Source organism: Talaromyces amestolkiae (assembly GCF_001896365.1).
Source record: "Talaromyces amestolkiae strain CIB chromosome Unknown scaffold1.1, whole genome shotgun sequence".
Lineage (NCBI taxonomy): Eukaryota > Fungi > Ascomycota > Eurotiomycetes > Eurotiales > Trichocomaceae > Talaromyces > Talaromyces amestolkiae.
Window position 1 is genome coordinate 1,191,420 of NW_024468037.1, and position 14,107 is coordinate 1,205,526.

At 47.8% G+C, this 14,107-nt stretch overlaps 6 protein-coding genes across 6 annotated transcripts; 4 read left to right on the plus strand and 2 right to left on the minus strand.

Annotated features, from left to right (window-relative positions):
- Positions 1 to 350: 350 nt before the first annotated feature.
- BHQ10_000392 (uncharacterized protein) lies at positions 351 to 3,519 on the plus strand (the record flags this gene model as incomplete). Its single annotated transcript, XM_040876229.1, has 3 exons — positions 351 to 1,257; positions 1,321 to 1,418; positions 1,477 to 3,519. 3 exons carry the CDS (start codon positions 351 to 353, stop codon positions 3,517 to 3,519), a joined length of 3,048 nt encoding a protein of 1,015 aa, XP_040728897.1.
- A 537-nt stretch (positions 3,520 to 4,056) lies between these two features.
- Positions 4,057 to 4,664, plus strand: BHQ10_000393 (uncharacterized protein; the record flags this gene model as incomplete). The annotated part of the gene is made up of 3 exons (XM_040876240.1): positions 4,057 to 4,087; positions 4,145 to 4,241; positions 4,304 to 4,664. The coding sequence occupies 3 exons, from the start codon at positions 4,057 to 4,059 to the stop codon at positions 4,662 to 4,664; spliced, it is 489 nt and encodes a 162-aa protein (XP_040728898.1).
- Positions 4,665 to 5,809: 1,145 nt separating this feature from the next.
- BHQ10_000394 (uncharacterized protein) lies at positions 5,810 to 7,036 on the plus strand (the record flags this gene model as incomplete). Its single annotated transcript, XM_040876251.1, has 1 exon — positions 5,810 to 7,036. The coding sequence occupies one exon, from the start codon at positions 5,810 to 5,812 to the stop codon at positions 7,034 to 7,036; it is 1,227 nt and encodes a 408-aa protein (XP_040728899.1).
- An 880-nt stretch (positions 7,037 to 7,916) lies between these two features.
- BHQ10_000395 (uncharacterized protein) lies at positions 7,917 to 10,353 on the plus strand (the record flags this gene model as incomplete). Its single annotated transcript, XM_040876262.1, has 5 exons — positions 7,917 to 8,890; positions 8,940 to 9,012; positions 9,063 to 9,151; positions 9,208 to 9,392; positions 9,443 to 10,353. 5 exons carry the CDS (start codon positions 7,917 to 7,919, stop codon positions 10,351 to 10,353), a joined length of 2,232 nt encoding a protein of 743 aa, XP_040728900.1.
- A 206-nt stretch (positions 10,354 to 10,559) lies between these two features.
- Positions 10,560 to 12,174, minus strand: BHQ10_000396 (uncharacterized protein; the record flags this gene model as incomplete). The annotated part of the gene is made up of 2 exons (XM_040876273.1): positions 10,560 to 11,814; positions 11,873 to 12,174. The coding sequence occupies 2 exons, from the start codon at positions 12,172 to 12,174 to the stop codon at positions 10,560 to 10,562; spliced, it is 1,557 nt and encodes a 518-aa protein (XP_040728901.1).
- Positions 12,175 to 12,977: 803 nt separating this feature from the next.
- Positions 12,978 to 13,470, minus strand: BHQ10_000397 (uncharacterized protein; the record flags this gene model as incomplete). Its single annotated transcript, XM_040876284.1, has 3 exons — positions 12,978 to 13,205; positions 13,266 to 13,405; positions 13,455 to 13,470. The coding sequence occupies 3 exons, from the start codon at positions 13,468 to 13,470 to the stop codon at positions 12,978 to 12,980; spliced, it is 384 nt and encodes a 127-aa protein (XP_040728902.1).
- Between the last annotated feature and the right edge of the window lie 637 nt (positions 13,471 to 14,107).

The window sequence follows — 14,107 nt, forward strand, 5'->3', positions numbered from 1 at the left end:
CAAGATGCCAAGGCGGTCGTGATTGGACAGCCTCGGCGGTGTGGTCAAGCCCATCACGTCGCTGGATCATCGACATAGATCACAAGCATCCCAACCAAGCAGAGCTGGAGCTACTGCTACCTGGTAGCTCAACCTTTTATTTCGTCTTGGTGTTCACTGCTGGTCTTTTTTCCTATTTTCTTTAATTTTATATCTCCGATTCAACATACCCCTTCCCCATCAATTAGAAGCTCGCATCTGCCTGTCCACGTAGCGGGCCCCCCTCTATGTTGTCACGATAATTGCCGGGACCTGCATTGCCTTTCCATTCCTCCCCTTCTCCAGGGTTGAGCACTGACACTCGATTTGATATGGCCTCGTACCACTCACAGGCACAATCCCGCTCCGCTCCGCAAGCATATCCTCATCAAGCAGTCAACGCCATCTCAATGGCTGCCTCCGCGCCAGCTGGCACTTTCGTGCCAGGCACTAAAGTACAAGTTGGCAACCACCGAGTGATTATTGAAAAGTATTTGTCAGAAGGTGGATTTGCACATGTATACGTCGTCAAACTCCCGCACCCCATCGACGGCGTAGAGACCGCCGTCTTGAAGCGCGTCGCCGTACCCGACAAGACAGCCCTCGCTGGCATGCGGACCGAAGTTGAGACAATGAAGAAGTTAAAGGGCCACCGACATATCGTTACTTATTTCGACTCCCATGCGTCCCAGCTGAAGGGCGGTGGATATGAAGTCTTTCTACTTATGGAGAATTGTCAAGGGGGCGGCTTGATAGACTTTATGAATACCCGTCTGCAGCATCGTCTGACTGAGCCGGAGATTCTGAAGATATTCTCTGATGTGTCTGAAGGAGTGGCATGCATGCACTATCTCAAGCCACCTCTTTTACATAGGGATCTCAAGGTCGAAAACGTTCTTATATCGCTTTCGTCCGGCAAATCGCCGCTGTATAAATTATGTGATTTTGGCTCCGCTGCTCCTCCTCGACCGGCCGCTACATCTGCCGCAGAAGGCAGACTAATTGAAGACGATATTCAACGGCATACCACGATGCAATACCGCAGCCCCGAGATGATTGATGTTTATCGAAAGCAGCCCATTGACGAAAAGAGTGATATTTGGGCCCTCGGTGTTTTGCTATACAAACTGTGCTATTATACAACCCCTTTCGAAGATGTTGGCCAGATGGCTATTCTCAATGCCAGCTATAAGTTTCCTTCATATCCCAGCTTTTCTGATCGCCTCAAAAGGCTAATTGGTGAGTTATCCGTGTGATATTTCCTGTTGGTCATACTCAACGACTAATCAATGGCCACTGTAGCATCGATGTTGCAAGAAGATCCCCAAAAACGGCCGACTATATACGGTGTCTTGAAGGAATCATGCAATATGCAAGGCAAAGAGGTTCCAATTCGTGACGTAAGTTGAGTTGTCTGATACTATTGTGTTGCATAAACTGACGTTGGCTTTCCCGCAGATTTATGCGGAACGCACTCAGTCCGAAGCACGCCGAAATCAAGAGTTGCCTCCTCCTTCCACCGAAGCACCACGTGTCGGTGCTGTCTTCTCGCCTCCAATGCAAGAGACTCAGATCATACCTGAAATAGCTCCTATGCGAAGAGGTCGTCCGTCAAAGACTTCATCTCAACAAAACTCGGCGCACCCAAGTCCTTCTCCCTACCGCGCTCGATCTTCCAATGATCCCTTTGCAGCTCTTGATGGCAATAAGAGGGACAGCCAAAATGCGGATGAGATAGCAGCTCGGTTTCCCACCCTGGACCAGTTTTCATTATTGCATGAAAAAGGCGGAAAGTTCGAATTCGAGCCGACGGCTGAAAAGAAACCCGAGGCGGATGATCTCTCTCAACGTGTAACCAATGCGCTAGCTGATGATGCATTCGTCAAGCCTGCTTCGCCATATTTGCCGGCAAAAGAAGAGATAGAAAGCCATAGAGCTGTTTCGGTGTCTGTTGCTGAACAAGCGCAGAAGCTTCAATCCCCCAGTCTCAAAGCGGAAGAATCGTCATCACGAAAAAGCTCTTCCCAACGACCAACAATGGTATCAACTGGTACGATGACAGAAAGCCCGCCCCCAGCTACTTCTGAGAATCGGGCATCTATTAGTCGGCCGTCCTCGAGTCGCCCGATATATAAGTTTCCGCCCCCTTCACAAGACCGGCAACGACCTGAACGACCATGGGCAAGTGAAATCGACAGGCCATCGTCCGGTTTGGGCACGGTCCCTTCACAGACGACGACGATACAGGTGGTGGAGCCTAAATCCAGGGTGTCATCCGAGGATGTTTCACGGGCTCAGAGCTCAGCTAGACCGTCTTTGGAAACCTCGAGGCCTTCATTCCGTGAACTGGGCGATGGCTTGAACCGTCCAAAGTCTGCAAATTCTCGTGTTCGACCTTCCAGCGTTCATCTAGGAGGAAGATTTGATCCAACCTCTTCGAGAGATTCGCCATTACGTAGCCCCGCGCTGGACACGCGGCGCCCGGATTACGAAGGTGGAGAGCCACTGAAGCATGCCCGAACGGACGGAGATTATGACGCTGAACGAGGAAATATAACGTCCGACGTGGGTTACCTACGTGCGCGCGAGGAGGAGGAGGCTGCTCGGAAGAAAGAAAAACGTCTGAGCGGCGGGKCAAAACATGTTAAACGCTCGAGCTTATCTTCGCTGGCTATTTCAGGAAAGGGACTTCTTGCGGGGCGATTTGGCGATGCTTTCCGTCGGTTTGAACAAAGCACTTCGGACAACAAAAGTCGAACTCCTTCTCCGAGTGAAGTCGACAAACAATTGACTCCTATCGCTGGGTCCGAGGCTACGGATGATCGAAGCGATGATGATGCTCTAGGGTCAGAGGCGACAGATATCTCTCCCGAAATGAGACGAGAATTGGAACGCAGGCGGCTGTCGCAAGAGGAGAAGCGGGTAGCCAACGCAGCTGCAGAGTATCGACTTCGAGTTGCGGGGCGAGGGGGCGGCGGACGAGAAGGAACCAAATCTCCAGCCATTCAAAACAGAGTGCAGTCACTTCTTCAGGACAACAGTCGACCTGCACCCAAGACTGCATCTGGGTATGGAAAGTACACCAATTCGGAGTCCGAAGCAGCGCAAGCATCAGAGTCTGATAGGGAATATACGCCACGATTGCCTACCAGACCTAAGCCCGCACCAAAGGATATCAGAGGCGCACCAGCTTTGTCGAAGATTAATTCACCCGGTAGCTCCACCCAGCCAACAAAGCCAAGCCCCGTTGACACAATACCCTCACAACGCACAGCTCAACGACCAGCGGCACCTCCAAAGCCCAAGAAACTACAAACTGGAGGAAGTCGTCCAGATGAGCGTGTCCCTCCATCTTCTTCCGTAGGTGTTGACCCCACGAGTCCTACGGAAGACTGGGAGCGAAACTTCAGCCGACGATACCCCAGCCTCTCGGGGCTTGAAATGGTCGAGACTGAAATTGACGTTCCGAAACTGTCTTCGATTCGCACGAGGGAAGTATAGGTTTGAATATTTTGTTTGGTTATTGTTATTTGTGAGATCATTTAGCGCATAGTTCTGTGCATATGTACATACATGAGACCAATACTTATACATATGAGAAAACGTGCTACGTTGTGATGCGTATATGCATGCATCTTGTACGGCTACTGGATAGCTGAATTGTTGTTGTCAGGCGATCTTGGAAGAAAATAGAGTCATTAGATTTGCGCTGCTGTCAAGACATAGCTCTGTTATCTGTACAAACATAAAGAAGCGTTGATTCGATTGTGACTCGTCAATGATCGTGATGAAAAGCATTCTCAATGGATACAGGGTTAGGGCTGTTCTTATCTGATGAGCTGATAAGCTAACACTAACCATATAGGGCTAGCGCATATTGATATCCATGTTCTCCGCGCTTTGAACAAACATGATCAATCAACCAACTGTCCTGTGCAACGATAAGTCGCAAATGCGCCGTGAGACAAGTAGTGGGAATGAGAGAAGGTGATTTTGGATTTATTCCTGAGACATTATCACGACTAACCAACCTGCACCATGGCGCCGGTGGTACTGAGTACGGTGGAAAGTGAGTTTCGTGCCGATGTCGAGTTAGAGTGAGCTTCAAGCTGATGAACTGTATTAGACGAAGTCAAGGATGTGATCCAGCAGCTTTTTGAAATTCAATCAGCCGTGCATGGCTACCTCGGCTCTGAGACCCAGATCGAGTTGGTCCGCAAGATGTACGTATACACATGGAAGTCAAAACGCAACGGAGTTTATACTAATGTTTTTTTCACGATAGAAAAAATCTCACCATCGCCCTCAACACCCTCTCAAACGACACAAAACCGGACCCGTCCATCAATCCCGAGACCTACAATATCGATAACTCGACAGCAAATCGCGACGATCCACCCGTCGCAAGCATCCAGCTCCCGCCCGAAATCATAGACTACGTCGACGCCGCCCGAAACCCGGACATTTACACGCGTGAGTTCGTTGAACTAGTGCAACGCGGAAACCAAGATCTCAAGGGCAAAAAGGAGGCATTCGCAAGTTTTAGGGATGTCTTGGCTACGGAAATGAGGAGTGCGATGCCCGAGTGTCGGCGCGAAGTTGATCGGGTTGTTGCGAATACGAGCGGCCCGAATCGAGGGGCTTAGAGAGGTGATTTTATCTTTGCTGCACTTGCGAGGCGTTTGGGGACAATATTTTTCTGGTTCAAGTTTAAAGGATGATACCTACCAATGGGGGATAATTGAGGCGTATACACTGCATATCTACGGGTGCCGATTGATCGAATGCATAGTCACTACTAGTGGGAGAAATTATTGACCGAATGTAAGGTCATAAAATTCAGAATTGCCCCGTAGGGTCGTGTAAAATGGTCGCTACACGGAGACAGCATGTTGCATATGGGACGGCAACACGAGCGTGATGGTTGGTGCTAGAAAGGATGATGTAACTCGTGGTAAACAACTCACATGACCAGCCTCGTTTTCTCTTCCCGAATCCATCTTCTCACATATTCTCCAGTCCATCAATATAGCCAGATCGGCGGAGCGTGGGAGCCACGAGAAAAGCGAAACTTGGAACACATGATGTCAGATTCACTAGATTCAGGCGTGCCTTGGTCCCTGTCTAGCGCTTCTCCACAACAATTCTCACCGCGCTAGAAATGATCCCGACGAGAGTCTAAACATTTGCTTAGCGAGACCCCGCATAGGCTTCTTTTAGCAGTCTTTGAGACATTAACAGCGCCCATGGATTCTAGCAGGCTTACTACTAACCAGACTAGTGTGCAGCTGTCGTCATAATCCTCAAAATCCCTCGACTAAACACGGGCAAGCGAGGCTGGGAACTGGGAACGAAATACGTTCTGACTGGACATCATTCCTGACTAGTAGTAGTCACGTTTCTGATCCTGGCTGCAGATGAGCCGAGCCAGTGAGGCGTGGATCACCAACACTGCCTCTATGCGCTTGCGAGGCACAGTCTATCGACAACTGTGCGACTGTACGACTCGTGGTGAGTTATTGGTGCATTCTGGGGGCCAGTCTTTGCTCCTGTTATTCCCAGACGCTAGAACCTTGACCAAAATGTCAAATGCATCTGTCGATGAGGCTTTTTTCTCGTCTTTCTGTCTTTGATCTCTTCCTTGACGTGTCATATGTAGATATTTATACTTTCAAGCACTGGTTCCTGTCCCACTTTTCCCTCTTAGGTCCACATCCATAACTGAAATTTCCTCCTCAACGCATGGGCAGACATCCCCAGGTCTTGGTCTCCTTGCAAACATGTATTAGAAATGGCTTCAACTGCCAACAGTGCTCCCAGCAATGGCATCACGGGGGGCTACACAGGCCATGATCTGGGCCTGCAAATCGCCATGGGCACCTTCATAGGCATCGCCTGGTACAATGCCATCGAACTCATTGCGCTGATCTTCGTGACATTTCGCAATTATCGCGGCCTATACTTTTGGAGTTTGCTGATATCATCTGCGTTTGGCGTGTTGCCGTACTCAGTCGGCTTTCTGATGAAGTTTTTCCAGCTCACGTCGGCGACCTGGCTGTCCGTTACGCTGTTGACTGTGGGCTGGTATACAATGGTTACTGGTCAGTCGATGGTGCTGTATTCCAGACTTCATCTGTTAAATAGGAACCCCAAGGTCCTGAGGCCGGTGCTGTGTATGATTATTGTTGATGCCATTATCTTGCACATTCCCACGACGGTATTAACGTATGGCTCGAATTTTGCTAGTTCAAATCATCACTTTGTGGAAGGGTATAATGTCATGGAGAAGATTCAGATGACGGGGTTCTGTCTGCAGGAGTTTGTCCTGTCGGGGATCTATATTTACGAAACTATTGTCTTGTTGAGAGCGAATCCGGAGCATGGAAGACGCAAGATAATGTATCAGCTCATTGCTATCAACATGATCATTATTTTGATGGACGTTGCTCTACTTGTGGTTGAATACAAAAACATCTATGTGATAGAAACCACACTCAAAGGTGCAATTTACAGCATCAAATTGAAGCTTGAATTTGCCGTGTTGGGACAATTGATTCGACTTGTGCGCACGCATACTTGGAAACCCCAATCAGCGATACCCGGTGCTCGTGATGGCCCTGTTGGACTGAATATCATCAACGACGACGCTCTTCCTGACTTCGTCGATGCGACTCGCGTCACTTCTGACCTGACGCATGCAACCCCACCACCACGCACTAGCTCCCATCATCGCCCTTTTGATGATATGGACGATATTTCCATAGCCATGTTTGAGCATTCGACGTCGTTGCAGGATCAAGACGAGATGCGGGAAATACGGCCACAGTCTACGAACTCGACTGGAAAGTCATGGAGTGGAAAGACGAGAATGAATGGCAACACGAATGGAGCAAATCACCAGCCTCCAGATTCGGAAACGGTGGATTTTGCGGACGAAGCACATACAACGCGTAGCAATTCACATGACCAGGGACGTTATTTATCGATACGGCTGTCCAATGGTCATCAACCGGGTTGATTCTGTTTCCGTGCCTCATGCTTCATACGTCTAATTGCATGACTGCGACATCAACAACACACATGACATGGAGTCGGCACCACATTGTACGATGTCAACTATTCTTAGGATGAGATGACAAATATCTCGACATATGCACTAGCAGAACATTATCAACGACGGTACCCAGAATACTCCGTCGTTTCTCGAAAAGAGAAGAAGACTCGGGTTGCACATCAGCACTTCAGCCATGAATGAATATAATGTACATAGATACCAATTGCTAACATGACGACGACACGAGAATATAGTTGTGGTTATCAGACTTGGTAAATATACATAAGTTAACTAAGTTATTGAACTAATTAGCACGATTACGTACATTCCAAGGTTGCCCATGGGGCCCCATCAAATGCCGAATTGACTTGCCTGTTCCGGTGAAGCCATGCAGATCAGTATAACCACGCCACTCTACCATCCCTGTGCGCATGCTAATTACCACGTTATTGTCCTTTACGGTATCCAGTAGCGAGCAGGCCTTGATGAGGCGAAGATCGTCGTAAGTTTGGAAGCCTGTCACGTACGCACGAAATGGGTTCTGGATTGTGGTTTTTGACTTGTGGGGAAGACTGCACTTTTACAGCACGTTACTCGCCGGATGGAAGATTTCGTTTTTCGTTTTTGCTTGACATATACTCATCTAAGCACTTCGGGGTGATCGGTGAATTTATATGTGCTTGAGCTAAAGTCAAATTGGACCTTCCTATTAGGGAAGGTGTAAGATGCTTATTTCAAGAGTATAAGAGGGTCCCATCCTCCTGGTTGATCTTACGGAATAGCAGTCCACTTCAATACGTTTGACCAGATATTACTTCACCTATACAGTGGCTATAGCAACAACATGTGGTGGCATCTTCTACCGCTGAGTATACTTGCGGCTCTCGGAGCAGCCGCTGCGCCATCATGCTCTTCCGCTCCGTCAACCCTACATCTCCCAGATGCACCATACGACAACTTCTTCTATTCCGACTGCAACACAGCTGCTCAAGTCGTGGTGACAACTCCACAGCCTGACAGTAATCTCTCATTAATCTCCCCTCGACTCGTCATTGCCTGGCCTGCGGGCAACAGCGGCGTATGCACTTATTTCGCGCCTCAGAATGGTGTCAACGGCAGTCTGAGTATCGAGGTTGTCAATTCAACCGTTGGAAATCCGTTGGCAGCGACGTACGATGATAGCAATCCTACCTCTGGAAACGACACAACCCCATTTTACGGTGTGACTGGAACTATTCGTTTCAACTCTTCTGCCGTCCTTACCGTTCCGATCCTTGGAAGTATTCGCACTATTCGAGACTTTGTGGAGGGTCCTAGCCTTTTGCAACCGCAAATTCAGGGCGCTATTAATGCCTCCAGTCTATCGAACGGTGGAGCACTCCTTGAGCGTCTCTGGCTCGATAATATGACCTCAACTTATCTCAACTTCACGCCAACGTCAACGAATTCAACTGTTACTGTTGGCAAGAACAACACCCTGACATTCGAAGCCGGCGACTATATCTTCACAGCTAAATTCAACTATCCGCAATTGAAGCAGCTATCCCCGGCACAAGTGTTGACCAATGCCTCCACTGATCTAATAAAACAAGACTCAGAACGAACATCGGCGTTGTCTTTCCTGTCATATTCCACTAAGCTTTTGGCTGGTGCATGGCGGTTTTTGACATACTTCGGTCGGGATTCTATGATTTCTGCGCTTTTGTTGGAGCCCATTCTCAGTAAAGGTGAGAATGGTGCTATGGAAGCTGTTATTGCTGCAGTCTTAGAGCGAATTAATAGGACTGATGGCAGCGTGTGTCATGAGGAGACCATTGGGTATTGCATTCTTTCACTTTTCTAAAGACTTGACACTAAGTATTTGCAGTGACTATGCTACATGGTTGAATGAGGAACAATACGGGTTATATAGTACTGAAGCCCAATGTGACTACAAAATGGTGAGCTGCTTTCTACGATATTATAAGACATCTACTGATATCATCGCCAGGTCGACTCCGACTTCTATCTTCCTGTGTTGATGAACAAGTACTTTGTAGAGGACTCTGTTGGCCGTACCAGAGCTGGCGCTTTCTTAAAGTATGTATTAATGATTGCCCGTCATAGAGGAGACGTTCGGTCTGACTTTCTGATAGTACTTCCGCCGGAGCGTTCAACACAAGTAACGGTGATTTGACCTACCAACAAATGGCAGCGATTAACGCAGAGCGCATTATGAAATTGGCTGCCCCCTTTGCAGGTCATAAAAACCAGACTAAGGACAACTTGGTCCACCTAAAGGATGGACAAATTGTTGGTGAATGGAGAGATAGCACTTACGGTAAGGTTTACTTCAAGGAGAGCAACTGAAAGAGATCTAACTTGAGATAGGTATTGGTGGTGGCCGGATTCCATACGATGTCAATACCGCTTTGATGCCTGCAGCTCTCCGAGCTATCGCATCACTTGCCCGCAACAACTTCTTTGCAAATCAAACTCACTGGGCTAAGCTTGCCGATAGATATGCCCAAGTCTGGGAAGATGAGACTCTAAGCTTTTTCAGAGTGACAGTCTCCGAGTCAGATGCAAAGCAGCTCGTAACTTCTTATGCGCAAACAATTGACTTCGCCGGACCTAATCAGACTGACACTATCGACGGCGATGTTACATATCATGCCCTTGCACTAGATGGAAACAACAACCAGAGTCAAGTACTGGTAATGAACACGGACGACTGCTTCCGCCATTTCCTACTCAACACCACGAGAAACCAGGACCAACTCACAGCTTTCATAAACCAGACCGCGAACAATATCCGTCGCACCTTCCCTGCTGGTCTGCTGACGGACGCCGGCCTGATTGTCGCCAACCCGGCCTACGGTCAGGACCCGGTGTATGCAAGCAATTGGACGAGTGGAGCCTATCATGGAACAGTAATATGGTCCTGGCCCTTGGCTATGATGGCCAAGGGGCTTGAACAACAGCTCGGTCGATGTGAGACAGTCAACAGCTCTATCAGCCATTCACAACATACACGTATCAGAATCCCCAATTTTTGCAAAGATGCTACCGTCTACGACAATGTGAAGGCGGCATACAACACCCTCTGGGACTCGATTGAGGCCAATCAAGCTCAATTGTCACAAGAGGTTTGGTCGTGGACGTATGATAGTAGTAATGATACATTCGTTCCTACGCCGCTCGGGGTCATGCCTCCTCCACCGGGGACGTCGAGTCAGACTGGTATGTTATCTTTCCACCTTTACATGGTTAATATTGATACTGACTATGGTGCTTGTTAGAATCGGATATTAGACAATTATGGTCGTTGACCTTTCTTTCTGTGACGAGAAATACATCTTTCCGATAGATTTATGTGTACACATGTACTTAGTGTCTTCCAAATACAAAAGTGACGCTTCAAAATACATATAATAGAAGGGAAAAAAGTAACTCAAAGTTTTCATCTCATCAGTCCGTACATCATAAGCCATCCATAACGTCAGTTTTAGTGTCTCCGTTTAATTCCCACCCAGCACTCCAGTGGTTTCTTTGAGAACCCTTCATGCGATTTCAATTGTGTCTGATGAAGCTCAAAGTCATATCGATGAAACGCAGTGCCCACAATGAGAGCTAATTCCATATGTGCAACATTCTGGCCCACGCAAGCTCTGGGTCCATAAGAGAACGGATTGAAGCAAATCTTCTGCCGCGGCGTAAGATTTTCAGGCAACCAACGGTCGGGATTAAATTCCTCCACATCATCGCCCCATACATCCGCATCGTGGTGAATCGTGAAGCTAGGGACGGATAGAACGGTGCCGGTAGGGAAATGATGGTCTGCGTATTGGATACCATGCTCGGCCATCACGATACGTGGTAATCCTATAGATGACGTCGAGTGTAGACGCATGGCCTCATCAATGCATCGTCGAAGGTACTCCAGACCTCGAACCTGAGAAAACTGGGCAATCTCCTCTGAGGCGGGGATGGCGTCGTCAAGCTCTTTGAGCAATTTAGGCAGAATAGTGCCGGGGGCTGCCCGTTCACCAGCAAGAATGTAGTAGATTATAGCACAGGTGGTATTTGACACCGTATCGCTACCGGCGATGAGTTGAGTGAGTGCTTCGGATACGAGCTCTTCGCGTGGCATGGGGTTTCCATTCGCGTCTTTGGCGCGAAGTAACATGTCGAGAATGTCATTCCGGCTTTTACTGCTTTTCTCATCAGTCTGTTGAGCTGCCGCAAGGCGCTTCTCAACAGCTGCCACGGCCATACCATGGAGATTTCTGACCGATTGTAATCCCTTAGAAAAGAATGGGTCAGGGAGGTATCTAGCATATGGCCTAAGATCAGGTAGTAGTCCGAGGGTGGAGCTGACTTCTCCACGCCGATTCAACGTCTCTGCACCTGGGACGTATACGACAGGTTCTCCAGGTAGGCGAGACTCACACAAATCCTGGCCTCGCTCGACCATGCCGAAAGGAGCCCCAAAAGCAAGGTCGCCAATAATATCAAATGCAATATAGGTGCACCAGGGCATTATATTCATCTTCGAGTAAGTGTCTTTGGGGGTTTGGGCGGCCAATTTGTCTAATTGACTGGTCCATCGGCGAAGATTGTTTGACATGTGTGTTTCGAAAGCGTGCACCGATGCTGGCGAGAAGGCGTGAGCGATGATCTTGCGCTTTCTCGTATGTTGAACACGATCTCTAACATTAAATACGCCAGGGACACCGGAGATGAAAGCTTCATAAAAGTGGCTTTTCAATGTCAGTTCCTACACGGTCTAATCATACCAGTTAGTTTCAGAATGCCTACTCTTTGAGAAAGCCATTCCCATGCGCATAAACAGTGTGCAATCCCTCGGGCGTAGCGATTGAGACATGATTGAATCCAACCCGCACGATTTTGCCGTACTTTCTGTGCGCCCAATCTACCCAGGCATACTTCTGGCCATTTCTTGCACCAAGCGCTATCCAAATATTACTGAACTTGCAGATGAAGGGACCAGGAATGGCTTGAAGTTCTTTGTATGTTGTGAAATACGGTACAATCCAGTAAGTGATGATCCCCAGCGGCACAAGGAGACCGAGAAGAATGAGGTAGTAGGTCAGCTCCATTGTAATTGAGTTGGAGATCAGGAAATATCTTATTGCATACTCGAGTCTGATTATAAGATATTGATGAGCTCATTAACTACTACTCTTAGTCCCTCAGTGAACCCCCACCCAACGTCGAACAATCTCAGCATTAGGGCTTAAAGTGGGTTGAAGGATTCGAGTATACCGGGATATTCAGCGCCAGATCAGATGATTACTGCCTGTCCTAGACCAGCACATCCAACTACAACACCAATTGATTTCCACATTTGGTAGAGGGCACTAGTTATGCAATAGCGGTGCCGCTGCTACCGTAGCGTGATAACCCCCACTCTTGTTTAGCATATATGTGATTCATTTCTAATGAGGAAGCTCAGACTCACATCTATGTAGATACATAGGGACTATGCCTGAGTATGTGGAATAAATTCGACAAAATGAGGCTACCTAACACTAAAATATATACTAGGCACTAACGGGAACCAAATTCAAAGAATTCGACATCTAGATAACCTTCTTGATTTAAAGTAGTTTACTGCATGTGATGTAGACTAGCTCTTCAGGGCATCGTTGATAACACGCCTACTTATTTATTCAAGAGTGGGGGGAATGGTCAACGCATTTACCGTCCAATTCTTCAGGCGATGCGGGTGGTCTTCCAGAGCATTGATGTTCAATTAACGAATTTGAGATCGAGTCATTACAAACGTAAACCTTTCCAACGTCCTCTAGGGCTATGAATTGAAGTCCGTGACTCCTGTCGATAACATATACTTTGAAGCCCTTACCTACTTCAAATCCCATCGCCAAAAAATGAGATACATTCAAACATCAACCTTGACAATCTTCCCTGTCTCAACCTCGTACACATATCCCGTAACGGGCACGTCAAGCACCAACGGACTGTTCCTCAGCGCCTGCACATCATCGACAACACTCTGCTTCAAGTCTTTGAAGGGAAGGAACGCGATATGATCGACGTTCTGTTTCAAGTCGTCTTTGATTTTGCTTCGGAGGTGGTCGTCGGTGAATGTTAGCATACCACAATCCGTCTGTTGAAAGTCAGCTTTTTGAAAGGATGGAACAGAAGGAAGGAATGGAAGGGGGCTTACGTGATGGACAACGACGATTTCGCGCGTGCCGAGGAGTTGTTGCGAGATAATTACGCTGCGCAGAGCGTCGCTGACACGTCCGCCTGCGTTGCGGATGACGTGGGCATCACCTTCTTTGAGGCCGAGGGCTCGGAAGACATCTGATATAGTCAGAAGCAGTGCGAATCATTCAGAGAAGTGCGTATGTACCGATACGAGCGTCCATGCATGCTACTACTGCAACTTTGCTACACACCACGGGAGACGATTAGCTATCATCAAGGTTGCTAGACAAGGCTTGGAGGATATCAGCAATCTGGACCATACCGAGCAGGTGGAAGTGGTAATGACCCCTTGTCAAAGGTCGAGACGTAATTTGCATTTGCAGCTTCAAATTCTCGTGCTACTGACATTTCGATTACTTAGATATGCCTGGCTTATATGTAAGGTTTGGGAGAGCTGCCTAAGCAATCAACGATATACAAAATGAGGGAGGTAATTTTAAAACAACCTTGGAACGAGAATAAGTCCAGATGATGACAGACTCTTCAAAGTTGGGCCTTGATCTGGCTATATAAGCATCTGCTCAGGTATACACATCCTTCCCCTCATCTCCTCTCTAATCGACGTGGCTTAACACAGCCGATCAGTTCGCAGCCCAAGAACCATAAAAGATAATAAAAGGAACGTGTGTTCACAAATCAAGATCATTCATTGGGTCGATGATCTATCATGGTGTGGAGAGCAATATGTACCACTCATTGCGTGCTTGTGCTTGAACCAATCACTTCCATATGTTGTTTCCCCCTCATGATTGAGCGAGATTCAAAGGGTGTGAGCGCATAGGAAAAGCAATGATGGAT